Here is a 16,481-nt window from a genome sequence, read left to right on the forward strand (position 1 = left end):
GCCTGTGTGTACAACTTCTACTCACTGGTTTCAGGAATAGAGAACCACAAAAACTATATCTTCAGCATCTAAGATAAAGCGTTGCTAAAAACAGCAAACAAATGCTGCAAGTATAATAGGGGATCTCACATAAACGCAGACTAGAGGGAGTAGAATTTGTTTTTAAGTTTCTCCTATTGAAAAGTCTCGCCACAGAGTCACTGTTTGCAGAGGACAGAGGAAGAAAGGAACCGGAGGAACCGGCGTGTTCAAGGTCAACTACAGCCGGGAGCGAAAACAAACTGGAGTTGAAGAAATTATAGGAGCGTTCTGTAGTATTTGGCAAGATTATGCATTGCCAAAAGGTCTACAATTCCTGGCAAGGTGAGAGACGACAGCAGTGGTCGGACATGTATGTATGTATGTATGTATGTATGTATGTATGTATGTATGTATGTATGTATCTCGGGTGTTTTGGCGGAGAAAGCTGCAGCATCCATCCTGTAGCTTTAGCTTGGTGTTGCTAAAAATAATAAGGAGCATCCGAATGTTAAAGAGAAAAACTGCTAATTAATCATTCACGTAATGCTGTATAAACTAGACTGAGATAATATGACGGAAGTTGTACGAAAATTAAAAAATAATGTAAAAGTCTTGAGATCAATACATAGAGATAAACAATTAAATTAGTCCTAACATTTAAAAAAATGTTAGGACTAATTCAATGTGTGAGTTCTGAGCGCAGCCTATGTATTACGTTAGGTTAACAATCATCTAAGATATACACGATATATAAGGTGAACAATCATCTAAGATATACCCGTCCCACACTAACCACAGCCAGTATACCGGCAAATCGTCCTGAGGTCATTCACCCCGTTACTACGGAGTGCGTCATCGCGTGCGCTATGAATCATGGGAGACCTACCGAATCTTATTTGCCCTTCTCACCTGCGTACGTAACGGACCAGCTCTGTCTTCAAGACGCCGTGAGAACTCACCTGTACGTCTTGAGACGTCAGAACTAACAGCCTTCGGTTCCTGGAGAGTCTAAGAGCCCTTCAGAGACCTTAAAGACTGGGAAAAGGTCGCCAACCTCTCCCAAGACACTTCTGGAAAAGTTCAGGTAAACCCGGAAGTAACAGGTGCATAACCTGCCAGATCTAGCAGCGCCTGAAGTACATAAACTAAAGAAACTTTTACCACAGCCCTTTAGCACACAGATAAACTGTTGAAGTTGAATGAATTAGAAAGTATTGACACTATGTCTGTATGGCTTTGAAATTATCGCTCCTTTGTTGGTACAGTTTGATCTACAGTGTTCGGAAACGCTTGAGAAACCATGATAATTTGTAAATCAGGTATGTCCTGAGCGCGCTGTACATGATGCTTGGTCTGTTCCACTACCATAATATTGTTTAGGGAGAGAAATGATATATTTGTGGGTAAGATGTGTTTGTGCTACAGGAAAGCATTGGATCCATCTAGTCTTACTTACGACAGGTGTCACTAGGCAGGTGGTGTGTATCTATCTGTAGGGTCAGACCAGGCATGGACGGAAGAGAACAGGAGACAATGGAGGAGAAAAAGGAGTCCGGGTCAGAGGATTCCGGGTCTAAAGAGTCGAGTTGGAAGAAAAGGAAGGAAGACGAGGAGGTAGAGTAAAAGAATACGTTATAAAAAGAGTAGTGATTTTACACACAGACAAACCCCACAGTGCATATGGTGGTGTATATCTATAACAGGCCTGATGTAGATGGTCCTAACCTCCTTGCGACAGGACAGCTCGATAGTCTTTTCTTTTACATTTATCTGTACATACTTTGAATGTTTTTTTTTCACATGTGTTTGTGTCATGTTATGTGTCTGTATACTATGTGCCGTTGAGTCTGAAATAAACAATAAACATATGTGAGCTATGCACAAATACAGGAGATAAATGATATATCTTTTTATAACTTTGCACTGAGAGACATGAAAGGAAGTGAAATATCATTATGACGGATAAATGAAGGGATAGGTGTTGAATCTTGATGAGTGTTGTTCTGATTGGCTGAGTGTTGACAGTTGTTTCTCCTGTTCCTGTCTGCCGCCGCTATAGGCGCTGCGGGAGGCTGCAGAGGAAGGAAACACGGACAGAGTGAAGCAGCTGTTAGCGGGGGGAGTCAACCCTAATGCTGCTGGTGGCTCTTTGGTATGTTGCCATGTCTTTCGTCACTTTGCTTATATATGGTGATGAAGCATTTAAGGCTGTGCAATGAAAATCAAGAGGCAGGAGGGGAAAACCACTTATAAAAGACACAGATGGGAAGGGCAAGGCCGCACTGGTCGCTGCACCTGTCTTCAGCTTTCAGCTTGTCTGTAACATATCCGTAACATTTTACAAAACAAAGCAATATTTGGAAATTTCCACATTTGTGCCAGTAGCTTCAGCAGCTCCAACTTTACTTCTACTAGTTTACTTCTTACTACTTACTACTAGTTCCCGCCATGATGTGTTTTACAGCAACGGACTCCTCTGCACTGGGCAGCCAGGAATGGTCACCCTGAAACTGTATCAGCTTTGCTGGCAGCTGGTGCAGATGTGAACGCACGGGACGATTATGTAGGTAGACTAAGTATTGTGATACAAGAAATATTTCTGTACCATTTTGTAAGATTTGACATTCATTTTTACATAACGGTTGATGTGCTGACTACCTTTAGAGCTGCCACCGACATGAACATTTGTTCGTTCTGTTGTCGTGCTAAAGACCATTTAATGTCAGTTGTATAGCAGTTTACTTGCTGAACTCCGTTAGAATTGTCAACAAAATAACTGCACATTTGCCCGACCTGTTGTCATGCTGAAGACCATCTGATGTGTTTTACAGCAAAACTCTCCCCTGCACCTGGCAGCCCTGTATGGTCACCATGAAACTGTATCAGTTTTACTGACAACTGGTGCAGATGTGAACGCACGGGGCAATAGGGTAGGTAGACTGACCACTGTGACACTGAAATATTCTTATGTCTCTTATAGGATTTGACATCTATTTTCAGCTGTATAGTAGTTTACTTGCTGAATTACGTTAGAATTGTCAAACAAATAACTGCACATTTGTCCGACCTGTTGTCATGTTGAAGGCCATCTGATGTGTTTTACAGCAAGACTCTCCCCTGCACCAGGCAGCCTGGAGTGGCCACCATGAAACTGTATTAGTTTTACTGGCAGCTGGTGCAGATGTGAACGCACGGGGCGTGTCGGTAGGTAGACTGATTGCTGTGAAACAAGAAATATTTCTGTATCATCTTGTAAGATTTGAGATTCATCTTCTCAATCTTCTTACTTAGTGGTTTATTTCCTGTCTACAATCTAACTTGTTGCCAACATGAAGCCCGTGCGGTTTTGAACGCATGGGGCTGAATACATCATACATTTTTTTGGTGCCATAAAGCTTGGGTTGAACATACATTATCATGCATATGGTGCCCTGTATATGTACAATTTAGGGTTATTTTCATGAAACGCATCACACCGCAGCGAAACGCAACAAATGCGGTAGTAACTACAAGATCATATGACAAGAAAAGGTCAGCGGTCGATGACCTGATTAAGACATAAAATCATTGAAAAATACTGTGCATACATTTCATCAGGATAATATTTATATTGTAGTGTTACCGTTATTATCCATTATTAGAAACAATCAGTAGAAAAGGCAAAGCTTAGGGAAGGGTTTCAAGCTAGTTTGGAGCCAGTAAGTGATGTAAATATATATTTATAAGGGGTTGCTATTTGATCATGCTAAGGATGAATAATTGCACTGTTAATGCTCCAACAGGACTACACACCCCTCCATGACGCTGCTAGACAGGGTCACCCCAAGTGTGCGGAAATACTGCTGCAGCACGGGGCTGATGCCGGTCTCAAGAACGAGGTCAGTCAATACTTCGGCTTCTTTGGCAAATAAATGACCACCAATGCAGAAATACAATATTGGCTTTACTTCGTTTGGGAGAAAATCAAAAGTAAGACCTTTAAAATGATGATCCACTTAAATACATACATTACTGTCCGAGGCAAGGAGGAAGCTGTTGTTGGAATAAACACACAAACCACGATATTCCTGCATCGTATCACATAAACACCTACGATCGAACAAACCAATTTCTTTCTAAACATGGGTTTTGCTGCCGTACCTACTGTATATGTTTTAGATGCTTAATACATATTGCCGTGTTTATTTGCGAAATTTCAACATTCATGAGCATGTTCATTCCTAGGATGGTCGAACGGTGGAGGACATCGCTTCAGATGAGGACACCAGTAAAGCTTATCCGAACTACGATAAAGGCCGAATCATTCGTGGTAGAAAGGAAATACTGAAGCTTCTCCGACAACAAAATAATGTGAGTCGATTCAAAACTAACGTGATGCAAAATCATAAAGCATCATATCTAAAGAATATGATTGAGATGACTGTAAATTTCTTGTCAAATACTTCGGTTGAAAAACAACTGCTAATAATATTAAACTACAAGTTCAAGATGATATAAAGTTGTTTTTTAGTTCCCCTGGCACGCATGCTAGTATTTGAATTGCTGTATTCTGCTTGGCAGGCTGGATAGATATGCATTATGACTATCATCAGAATTGCGTAGAACAATTTAGTTACGAGCGCACTTGAAAGGCATGTGATCTATCTATAGAGACATGTACATGTATTAATGATACATGTCCAATTTTATCCTACAACAATGACTAGAAGTGTTTAAGAAAGAACTGTAGAACCGCCCTCATACCAAACAAAACTCACTTTCACGTGTACATGTTTACAGGAAGTCTCCACACGTAAGAAAGGCTACGATCCTGTACTCGTCCGGTTCTACGAAGAAAGCGGAATGACCGAGGTGAAGATGGATTGTCCGTTGATAGAAGAAGCAGCTAAGCAGAGCGGGAAAACTGTTGACCAAGTAAAGGTGTGTTTTAGTGATGACTGGTTGATCCCTTGAGCTTAATCAGTTGTATCTTCCTAAAGACTAAAACGTTTTGTGCTGTTCGAGATGAGGAGCTTTAGCTGGAATTGTTGGAGTAACTCGTGCGCTATTTTCTGTAGCAAGAGTGTTAGCCTTCTGAAATCGTACCTCTGTGCCTGAAATTAATTGTGATTCATCGTTTCGTTGTATCATCTTGGGTAACAGTAATGTCATATGTAATGATTTTTCAGAACTTCATCGGTAACTATCGTAGGAGTAAGAGCGGCAGTAAGCGGAGCCTCCCCACAGACGACATGGGGGCTGAGAACATCACGGGACATCGTGAAGACTTAGGGATGTCGGTAAAAAAGGGTAAGGTACAACACGTAACTATTTTAGCTGTGAAATATTTGACTCAGTAGATCGTTCTATCTAATCAGACGTCGGCTTCACGAAAGTGCACGAGACGCAAAGTGATATTATAAATGTTAAAATTTTCTCATCCAGGAGACAGCAGTGTTCCACTCGAAATACAGCTGCGGGGTCCTGGAATGCAGCAGCTGTACTCCCAGGCCTGCCGCCAGGGGGCGCGACCGGTGCACAGCGTGCGCGGGCTCGTGGTTGGTCAGTTCAGATCCGGGAAGACGTGTGTCGTCAGGAGGCTGACGGGAGAGAAGGCTGTGGAGAATGAACCGATAACAGACGGCATCGAGATTTCACCCAGCGTGAAGACCAAGACTTGGCGAAAGGCAAAAGGTCCTAAAATATGTTAATATCTATCACCTGGCACGACATTATAGTTCTTGCTACTTAGAGAGTTTCGGCCCGTAAGTACGTGTCATGAAATGATACATAATTATTTTGCATCTAAAAAAAACATCATATCACAAAACAACATGAATACCATGTTTGTTCAAAATGAAATTGCCAAACGAGTCTCAGCTGTAACAACGAATCATACGGTACATGGCATATATTGCTTACAGAAGAGCCAGACGAATTCAAGGAAACCATGGCAGAACGCTTGGCGGAACAACAAGAACGGGACAAACCACGCACCGGGACATCGTCAGGAGCTCAAGCAGCAGTCAGGAAAAATTCTACAGGTATCCAATATCACTTTTACATATATCAATATGTAAATGTGTACATTATATCAATAGACATAATATACACATGTACAGGGCAAAAATGTTAACGCACACAGCCAGGGGAACGACGGTTAAAAACTTAGCGTTAAAAAAATTAAAAGTATGAGGTTTTATTCATTAATCTAAAATGTATGCACAGAACAAGAGAATTGACACCTATATATTCACACCTCATCATCTACGTATTGCTAAAGTTCTCTCTCTAGAAAAACACATGAAGAGACGAAGGGACAGTGATATCTCACTGACTTTCTCGTGTTCATATAAGATGCAGAAAAAGCACAAAAAATGACAAGGAAACGGAATCAGCAGGAAAAACCACCGAAGGACGAGACGCCGACGCAAAGTCAACAGACACCAAAACTGCAGAAAGAAGGTGAGAAATTCATTATTAGATGTTTTCACAAGTAAGAAATGCACATTATAGAAGATGTAGAAAAGGGAACTTGTTGCTTTACGTTAGACGGTTCTTTGTTGTAAATGTATGTCTTTGATCCCAAGTAAAAACTTTTTGCAAGTGAAGTAATTGGCCTCTTCAGAAAAGATGCAAAAGATTTTGAATGGCATTAAAATTGTAAGATCGATTGAACAAGACACATCTTCCGTTGCAGCGAGAGAAGAAAGTGTGGTTACGACTACGTCACGACAAACACAAGACATGCCGGATGATGCCAAAATAAAAGCTCAACAGCGACTTCAGAGTGACGTGACGGTTCAAAAGCAAACACCAGAAATTCCGCTGGATGTCTTCGAAAAAGCCAAGAAGCTACTCCAAGGTGGCGTGACCGAGGAGCAGCTTGGAACAGCCGAACACCCGCGTCTCTACCTCTGGGACTTCGGCGGCCAGGCCACGTACTACGGCTCGCACCAGTGCTTCTTCACGTACCGCGGGATCTACATCCTGGTCATGTCACTGCTGCAGAAGCTGTCTGACCCTGTTCCTGATCTGGACTACAAGGCGGCAGCGGACAATCTCGTAACTGGAAGAGGTACGTACCACTATATAATACTTCTTTAACTGTGAACCTGCATGTAGATGGTCGACTTCAAAGCTTGAACATGGGAATCAAAGAAAAAGTTAAATCACAAGATATGTAACATTGTTAAGCTGAAATGATTAGGCAAATATAATTTCGTACAAAAAATGATACGACATCTCTACTTGTCCAGACTACTTGGACCACTGGCTGAACTCAGTCCGCACACACACCCTGGTGCACGGGCGGGAGCAGACAGGAGAGCCGCGTGTCGTCTTGGTCCTCACGCACAAGGACAGAGTCGATGAGGTATGGGGAATGTTTTCGTAAGTCTACGAATAATCCTAGGTTGTCTTTGCCCTAAAACTTTAATTAATATTCTTGGCTGCAAGGATCAGCCTTGGGTTGTTTTCTCAAATTGATTAACAGTACTTAGAGGTCCCCAAAAGAAATTCGTGCTCTTGATTTCAGTCAAACATTGAGGAGTACAAGAAAGACATACGTGATCACATCAGTGGTAAGGCTGCGGGTAAACATGTCTTGCCTAAGATATTTGTCATCGACAACTTCAACGAGGACAACAGTGACATTGACGAGCTCCGAGAATACCTCCGTGAGGTGGCGAAGGGTCTGTGGTTCATGGGCCAGGAGGTGCCGATGACTTGGCTTCATCTGAAGTCCAAACTGATGGACAAGAGGAGAGAGGACGACCCATTCTGCCATTTCCAAGATGTCGTCGATCTGGCCCGGAGTGATGACGTGGGCATCACGGATGACAGCCATGTTGCCGACATTTTGACCTTCCTGCACGACCTTGGTGACATCATCTTCATCAACGAACCCGTTCTACGTGATCACGTGGCCCTTCGACCTCAGGTGATGATTGACGTCTTCAAGACCATCATCACCGTCCCGGAGTACCAACAGGACAGGAGCACGGATGGGGAGGTTGCCGAGATGTGGAGGAGGCTGGAGAAGGAAGGCATCCTCAGTGACAGGCTGTTGACAATCATCTGGTCCAAAGCAGATCAGAAGATGCAGAAACCCTTCCTACTGCGGCACAAGCACTTCCTGAAGCGACTGATGGAAAAGTACTACCTACTCTGCAATGCCACGCCTATCGGTGGGTTTGATGACACTTCGGGTGATCCTAAGAAAGAAGAGATCTACTTCGTACCGTCTCTCCTGGCCACAAAGCCTGACGATAGCACCTTGTATCCTGGGCACATGAGGAGATACCGACATCCTCTGTATGTCGTATTCGACAACATGTTCCTCCCAAGTGGCATGTTCTATCGTCTACAGGCCATTTGTGTGCGCAGGTTCGGTCTTCAAGAGTCCCACGTGTTCGCCGGCTGCGGCCGCTTCCCTACCGACGATGTAAAACAACAGTTCGTGCTAACCAAAGTGCAGCATTACCTGAAGGTGGAGCTTCTGTCGGCTGAGGAGCAGCCAGTGTTTACACAGGGCCTTCCCGTTAGAAAGTTCCTCAGCAGTTGTCTCTTCGAGATCAAGGAAAAGTGGATCCCGTCCATCCAGTATGACTGGTGCTTTGGGGAGGAGTCAGAAAAAGAAACAGGAACGCCAGTATTCTACCCACTGTCTGACATCGAACAAGAAACGGCAACGGGATCCAGTCGGTGAGGACGGCTATATTTTCAATTTTTTCTCAGTTAACAAAACAATTTTATTTAAAATAAATATCAAGCTTCTTACATGTTTGTTTGACGGTATGACACAAGATGTTCCTAACCATGGTTTACTAACTGATATTTTTTTATCTCAGTTTTCCAGAAGACTTCATCAATGTCTGGATACGTGGCAGAAGTGATACGACAATGTTCTGTGCAGGTAAAAACATTCAGATGTCTGATTTTGTGCAGCTCATCTTATTGAAGTAGTGTTTTAAATCGTTACTGATAAAACATGTTATACATGCAGAAAACTCAGGTGGTTCCGGACCCGTGATGATAGAGCCCACGCTGAACCCAGACGCAGTTCACACGATTGGCCCTGTCCTGGACTGTATGGAGACCTGCAGAGGGCTGAGTCTGGCGCAGTGCGATCGGATCAGACACGAGCTCACATCCGTCAGCAGGTTCAAAGAGCTGGTTGCCACCGTCGACAGGTCCGGAGACACGTGTCGTCGCTCGCTGGGAGCGTCCGTGGAAGTTTGTCTGCCTGAAAGAGCACCCATGTTTCCCAGGGAAGAGAGAGGTACGTCTTCCCTGGCTGTAGTGTGAAGCCTCTGATTTAAATTCCTCCTTCCGTGATGCTTTGTCCTGTTTAAAAGCTTGTTTGTCTAACACTTTGTTCATACATTAAAATACTAATGTTTACCTTTATTCCCAGGGAACGAAATTGTTCTCCTACACACCGGAGACTACAATGACAAGCTCGTGCAGCCACTGTTGAAACAGGCAGTCCAATCGTCCAGCAGGTACGGTGTAACAGTGTCTGAGGACGTCATCGAACCAGGAGAAACCATCACAGACAAACTCTTGCACCATCTTCTCCAACGGAACGTCAGGATGGTTGTACCGATCATCACACCCCAGACTCTCCACAGCAGACACTGGTCCACGCTCGGGTACGAATTCTGCATACAGAACAAGAACCTGGTCTTCCCGGTCTTCGCGTACCCTGAAGGAACCAAAGAGCGTTTGCTAGAGGTGTTCGGCAGGCGCTGTGCGGGGATGTTGGATATGGCATCAACAGAAGTACCAATGACTGAAGAAAAATTGTCCAGTAGTAAAATCAGTCTCACTACTGCACAAATCCTGAGGAAGGTGCGTTAATATTGGTAGTCATGATCATTGTGCATGATACTATTCTTGAAAGTCTACTTTGTTTTCAGACAGAATGACTAACACAGTATTGTTTCTACAGGCGTCGTCTTCTGTTGTTCTGTACACACGCCAGATCACAGCTGCAGGCTGCACGGTTGTGGAGGATGGTGTCACTATCGTCTTTCCGAAAGGATGTGTCAAGAAGAAAAGGTTCATGTCTTTGGAGGTAAGATTGTCTTTGTTTCCGTTTGAATTGTGTTACTATTTACTGTAGTGTATGTCGACTTTTTTCTATGTCTAATATAGTTATATATAGACCGACCTTGGAATCACTCCTAGTGACAGCTTTGCCTTCTTGACAAACTAGTGGAAACCAAAGCTTCTGTAATTATGTGTTCACCACACCACGAAGTGGTGACGTGAAACCATATTGCTTTTTCTGGTGTTTCTTCTCCTTCTCCTCCTTCTTCTCCTGCCATTTTTTAAATGGATTCAGCTTCTTCATTTTAGGGCCTTAGGTCCTGAAATTTGGTTTGGAGGTACAGTGGGCAAATACCCCTAGGCATGTTTTAAATTTTTGTGATACAGGCTTTTAGAATGGTTTTATTTGAGTTTTTTGGCTGTGTTATAGCAAATGTATTACTGTGTTAGTGTGCCATGTTTACCACGTTTGGGTATGAGTCATCACAATGGAATGCAGGGCATGCAGCTTTCCTCTATTCTTCTTGCTGATTGGCTATTGGGATTTAACTTGATTAACACCTGCACAGAGCATTTCCACCTGCACAGAGCATTTCTTGCTGATTGGCTGTTGGGATTTAACTTGATTAACACCTGCACAGAGCATTTCCATACTGACAGTATGTCTGTATTCAAGTGTTTTGGTAGGTATTTCAAGCTTTCCTGCTCCAGCATTGGAATGCGGGGCATGAACGTTATTTTTATTTTGAAAGTCAACAGTTTGCATTATGCAATTAAAAATCCTAACCAATAAAGTAGGGAATAGCTATCCAACTGTTGTTTTAGTCGTATGTTACTTCATATTATAGTTATATCAATGTAAATCATTGTTTTCCCCTGTGTTTCTCATTCTTTCCCTGCCATGTCGTAAAATGTGGTGAACCCATCGCTGTATTTGCTCCAAAGCAAATATTGGCCTTTCTAGTTACACCTTTTTTTGCTTCCTGGATATGTCTCTGTTATCGGTGAAGAAGACGAAATGGCAAGCCATCAATTACGATCATATTATAGTAGATCTCTTGACACAATGTTTTCTATGTAATGATAATTCTAAATGCAACCTTTATTATCAATATCTAGATTTACATTATGGCTCTAATTCATTTTATTTCTATAACATTTTTTTAAATTTGATAGGTTGATATGCTGCCCATAGATGGGACCATGGCAAACAGTTTCTCGGCTGTGACACCGGTAATGACCGTGCACCTAGACACCGAGGAAGACTTCCTAAAGCCCGTCACTGCCACCCTGCCCTGGACATGGAAAAGCACCTGTGACCTGGGCAGAACCATCCTGATGAAAAGGTCCACTGATGGCCATCAGTGGTCGATATTAAGCACCGAGGTTCGAGAGAACAGGGACACGATCACCTTCACAACGTGGCACTTTTGCAGGTAACACTTATCTTGATAAAAAAATTAAGAAAAATATTTGTTAAATCGAACACACGTAATTTTTGAAAACTAAGATGACAAGTAATGATTGGCCAAACAATATGTTGAAGCTATTTTCATACATTCCACTGTTTTAGCGTTGTTGGTGCCAAGAAAAAAAACAGCCCTGAAGAAGCCTCCACCTCTGCTGATACCAGTACAGAAAAGCAGGACGAGGCGGCCAATCAAGAGGCAACTGAAGCTATAGAAGTCATTGTAACAAGGTACAGTGGCGACAAAGCGCATCTCATTATCAGTCCCAATGAAGCAACGACAGACGACAAGCGCATTCATCTGCTGTGCATCGAGAAGGGCAAAAACGTCAAGGAGTACTTCAGAGCAGATAACTTTAAGACACCACCGCCGTTCCGACAAGAGGTCACCATGCACAAGAAGGAGAGAATCCGTGCGCGGTTTGGTGAGGAAGAGGATGTGACTGGAGATCCACGTGACATTCCGCCGGAGCCGCCTGGTATTCAGTTCGCCTGCCCGCCGGCGAACTGTAACCGAATCTCGGTCAGACTGAAGCTTCGAGATCCGCAGATAGGAAAGGGGAAGTTTGAAGGAGCAGTCCATTTCACACTACTGTCACAAGCAGGTGAACCAGTGAGAGACCCCATTCGTCGGATAAATTCAGCTCATGTCTACCTGCACTCTCTGCAAGGTAGGTGCTGTTTTGATGTATGTACTAGCAAGCGTATAAGGTACTAGTTGAAAAAAAGGAAGACAAGACACAAAATTGATCTTGAAACAAAATAGCCAGTTATATGAGCAGAGCGTTCCAAATACAACCAAAGAAAGGTACTTGTAGTTAAATAACGTTTTCCATTTTAAGGTAGATCATTGGCTTATTGTTTTCCTGTACTGGTTATTTGTGTATGATAATGAAAAATATGATACAGAGAAAAACAAAGTTGAACTTCTTTGTGCATCCCACTAACCATGAATTGTCCTTTATTTAACCCTCAACAGAACACCTTCCCGGACTGATTAATCTGTACACCTGGGGTCCGCGCGGACCCCAGAGCATTTTTTTGCTAATTTTTAGAAATTATCAACATGCTACCAGCTCAATTGTTTTGCAAACTGATGTGGGAACCTCTGTGTCCACATTACATACAAAAATCATGCATTTTGAACTTTTTCTATTTTTTGGTGAAGAAAAGAAGACAAGAAGAAATACCCGATTTTTAAACCCATTTCAGACTGAAGGGGCTTTTGAGGCCCAACTTTGATCTCAGATAGCGGCTAAACGGCTTGCGCTAGAAGTATCAAATTTGGAGACCTTTCTTAAAATGTCTCTGGAAAAAAGTTCATATTAGTTTTATACTAGTAAGTTGATTTTTTTTTGTGTTGCCATGGCAACGGGTAGTTTTTTTGAAAATAGAAGTAATTTTGGTTTAAACATAAAAATTTTCTGAGTTTTATATTAAATTACACTTCTTTTCCAACATTAATAACATCTTACATAATTAAATATAAGTTAAATCATTTAATATGCATAGAATATGCTAATTTGATGACGTCATTGGTCAAAATCCAATATGGCGGACTATATTATTAGCTCTGACGTCATATGACGTCATAATTACACCAAAGTTATTACAATTTAATTCTATTACTACACCATTCTCTGAAAACTTGGTAGACATACGATGAATGCATAAAAACATATAAAAACGGAAATAAGGTAATGTATAAGAACGCCAGTGTATCCATTATGATCGAAAGCCGGCTGGGGTCCGCGCGGACCCCAAAAGAAAATCAGATATAATTTTTTTATAAATGGCAGAAACGGAGTTTTCTGCACTGTATTGAGAGACAACTTTGTGGGTGACAATTACCTAAAATTTCAGAAAAAAATCTTTAGAAACAAAAAAGATATTACAGAATATATAGTGCTGGGGTCCGCGCGGACCCCAGGTGTACTGTTTAGGGTTAAGCTGTAAACATTTTACTTATTATATGTCAATTGCAGGTAGGCGGAAGACAAGTCAGGTTCAGCAGAAGGAAGGCACTGTGATAACCCACATGGTCAAGGCGTCCCAGATACAACATGAGAAAGGTAAGATATAACACGATAATTTTGTACCATATTCTAAATGCTTTTTCCACTTTGCCTGAAAATTATCATTCCGTTGGACGGTAGGTCAAACAAGAAAAGGGAATCATATAGATAACATGGCATGGCTTAAATTGCTAAACAATCTTATTTTGATTACAGGTGGGAAGAGGAAAGCCAAAAGGCGGCATGTTGGCGAGTCCAGCTACGTATACAGTGGTCCCCCGGTAAAGCGACCGAAGCAAGGTATGGATGAAGTCATACATACCGTAAAATAAACATGTACAGAGAATGTTTCGTTCAAAAATATTATTTAACAACAATTATTTACCTTATTATTTCTAAAAAGTGCATACATACGACACAGTAACCCAACTAGGTATTCAGCTAATAAGAAATTCAGAAATTTTGGAGCAACAGTAGGTATCAATCAAAAGGACATTCAAGCAAGTATCGTTTCATGGCATCTGCATCTTGTCCGTCATAACTCAAAATCAATTTATCTTAATGTGACACGCCTACATTGTTTTTGAATTAATTGCAGAGTTCACGTCTGTTCTGATGGTTAACGATAAGTACGGCACGTCCCATGGAGGTACTTCTACCACGAATCGTCGGGTGGCGCAGTTTCTGAAACATCATGGTGCTACAGTTCATGCTACAGCTGTGCAAGCGTCTGAAGAAGACAAGAGGTGCGCCGCAGAGGATGGTGTCATTCTGCATCTGCCTGTCCAAAGAGCAAGGAAGAAGAAAACACCGTCTTTGGAATGGTTAACCGACTACCACAGCTTCCACTACCCGGATATACCGACAGATCTGAAGTGCATTGTGGGCCATGCAGATATCACAAGTGGAGCTGCAAAGAGCATTCAAGAGAACCGCTGTGAACGGACTAAACTAGTCATTTTCAACCACGACATGCCAGAAGAGACGGAGCCTTACATGGGGACTAAGCAAGCGATGGCCGCGGGGAGGAAGATGGAAGACATCCTTGAGGATGCAAAAAATGCAGATGCCGTGTTCTCATTGGGAAGAAGAATCTACGACTACTTCGAGACGAAGTACAGGTCACTTGGAGGAAGCAAACCAAGACATCACTTTTTGTTTCTTCCAACGCCATCCCCAGTGTTTGAGGCCATCTCTGTAAGACCAGGAGGAGGACAGAAAGTCGTGCTGACTGTCGGGAGAGTGACCGAAGTGGACAAGCTGAAGGGCCATGACCTGGTAGCACGGGCCATGGTGGACGTTACAGAGAAGATCACAAACGTCAGATTGTGTGTTCGCGGGATAGATGAAGATGACTGGGAAGCGAGCAAGAGAATCCTGGAGGAGAACCTGCACAGTGGTAAGATCAAACCCACCCTACTGCCGTGTGGAACCCAGGAGGACATCGCTCAGGACATGCAGCAGGCCCACCTGCTCCTGATGCCGTCCCGTGCCGAGCCGTTTGGACTGATCGGTCTGGAGGCCATCGCAGCAGGCATCCCTGTACTCATCTCTGACAAGTCAGGGCTGGCTGACATGATCATGGACTTGATCAAAGAGGGGAAGTGCCCTGCAGACATGAGGCACAGGATCGTGGAAACCAGCGTGAGGGAGGCCGACCTGGCTGAGGATGCAAGAAAATGGGCAAAAAAGATTGCAGACACTTTTGAATTCATTGATTCAGAATTTGACAGAGCAGCAGAGTACAAGAAGAGGCTGTTGGAGTCGAAGTACTGGGAAGAGTCTCACCAAAACCTGCTGCGGATCTGTGGCTTGAATGAATGACTCTAGACGCGTCCACTCTCCCACGTGCACGTGTCAGATTCACTAATTGCTGAATTTTATCAACAGGCTTTTAAATGCAATCAGTGCGGTTCAAAAGCAAAGTAGTGACTGACAGTGGCCTCATCTATTAGTTGTCATTTACAATTTTAAAGATATACTCATTTACAATGGCACTGTCTATTGTCTCTATACAGGCCTGATCATGTACGCTGCAATTATTTAGGACGACGTAGCCAGGTCGTCGTGGATTACTTTTGTACATGTAGTATGTTATCAATAGGAACTTAAAATGACCAATAGACGTAATTTTCAATCTCGTGTAAATTTAATTTTGTATATAAACCTGTATCAAATGGAGAGTCATCTAATATACATATAAGCATGGCATGCACCGGCAAGCTATTATGATAATCATATTTCATCATCATCATCTTTACAGTACTTTGAAGGAAATTTAGAAGATGAAAAAGAATCTAATGTACATATAAACGTTTGAAGTGTGGGAACCGTCTAGTAAGTTTATACTCTGTTATAACGTGAATATTGTTTATTACTTATAAGTACTGATTTGTATCCTTGATATTGTAAGTTTAACATTTGTTAGATGTAGGTGTGATAATATATAATGTTTTTTGCTTGCCTGCTGGTATTTTGAAACTTAAAGGGGTACTCTTAGCTTTATCTGTTGGTTGAAAATCTGTATCACTCATTGACGTCCTTTCTAATGTAATTTGCAAATGAATAGTTTGAAAATGAGTTATAACTTCAGCAGAACTTTGTTGTAAATTCAGCCTTAGATAATTAGTGTCCCAAGCATTCCCAATGTAATTTTTACGGCTTTCTGTTGTTTTTCAAGCTTAAGAAAATAATGGTTTTACAATATGTTGTCATTATTTCCCTTTTATATATCTTAGCTCCTCACAAGTAAGATATCGACTATAAATTGCCCAAGAACTTTTTAATCAACATCTTCCCTCTCTACTTACATTGATGTCACTCTGTCAAGAAGACAAAAAAATACCTTATATAGGAACTCTTACACAGCCGAAATAGTTCTCGATAAAGTCGCCTTCATGAAGTAGATCTTAACCCTACCTAGACCGGGCTTTTTTTGACAT

General features: G+C 42.2%; 2 protein-coding genes and 1 long non-coding RNA gene across 3 annotated transcripts; all 3 read left to right on the top strand.

Moving 5' to 3' along the window:
- Positions 1–922: 922 nt before the first annotated feature.
- Positions 923–2,166, top strand: LOC109471649. Its single transcript, XR_002140315.1, has 3 exons — positions 923–1,105; positions 1,518–1,635; positions 2,081–2,166. It is a non-coding gene; the product is annotated as an uncharacterized LOC109471649 (long non-coding RNA).
- A 3,045-nt stretch (positions 2,167–5,211) lies between these two features.
- LOC109471644 lies at positions 5,212–5,711 on the top strand. The gene is made up of 2 exons (XM_019770983.1): positions 5,212–5,310; positions 5,446–5,711. Exons 1-2 carry the CDS (start codon positions 5,253–5,255, stop codon positions 5,709–5,711), a joined length of 324 nt encoding a protein of 107 aa, XP_019626542.1. The 5' UTR covers positions 5,212–5,252.
- Positions 5,712–6,377: 666 nt separating this feature from the next.
- On the top strand, positions 6,378–15,551 carry LOC109471645. The gene is made up of 13 exons (XM_019770984.1): positions 6,378–6,465; positions 6,701–7,078; positions 7,260–7,375; positions 7,538–8,706; positions 8,853–8,917; positions 9,008–9,283; positions 9,419–9,855; positions 9,956–10,081; positions 11,233–11,492; positions 11,630–12,195; positions 13,510–13,596; positions 13,756–13,839; positions 14,138–15,551. The coding sequence occupies exons 1-13, from the start codon at positions 6,378–6,380 to the stop codon at positions 15,361–15,363; spliced, it is 4,878 nt and encodes a 1,625-aa protein (XP_019626543.1). The 3' UTR covers positions 15,364–15,551.
- Positions 15,552–16,481: the final 930 nt, after the last annotated feature.

Source organism: Branchiostoma belcheri, unplaced genomic scaffold, assembly GCF_001625305.1.
Source record: "Branchiostoma belcheri isolate BF01 breed outbred unplaced genomic scaffold, Haploidv18h27 scaffold251, whole genome shotgun sequence".
Taxonomy (NCBI): domain Eukaryota; kingdom Metazoa; phylum Chordata; class Leptocardii; order Amphioxiformes; family Branchiostomatidae; genus Branchiostoma; species Branchiostoma belcheri.

Bases quoted from the DNA above. Each gene is read 5' to 3' on its own strand.
- LOC109471644 (XM_019770983.1), top strand. From the start codon at position 5,253: ATGGGGGCTGAGAACATCACGGGACATCGTGAAGACTTAGGGATGTCG. The intron at 5,311-5,445 runs GTAAGGTACAAC...TTTCTCATCCAG, and splicing joins AGGGATGTCGGTAAAAAAGG to GAGACAGCAGTGTTCCACTC.
- LOC109471645 (XM_019770984.1), top strand. From the start codon at position 6,378: ATGACAAGGAAACGGAATCAGCAGGAAAAACCACCGAAGGACGAGACG. The intron at 9,856-9,955 runs GTGCGTTAATAT...TTGTTTCTACAG, and splicing joins CTGCACAAATCCTGAGGAAG to GCGTCGTCTTCTGTTGTTCT. The intron at 13,840-14,137 runs GTATGGATGAAG...AATTAATTGCAG, and splicing joins GGTAAAGCGACCGAAGCAAG to AGTTCACGTCTGTTCTGATG.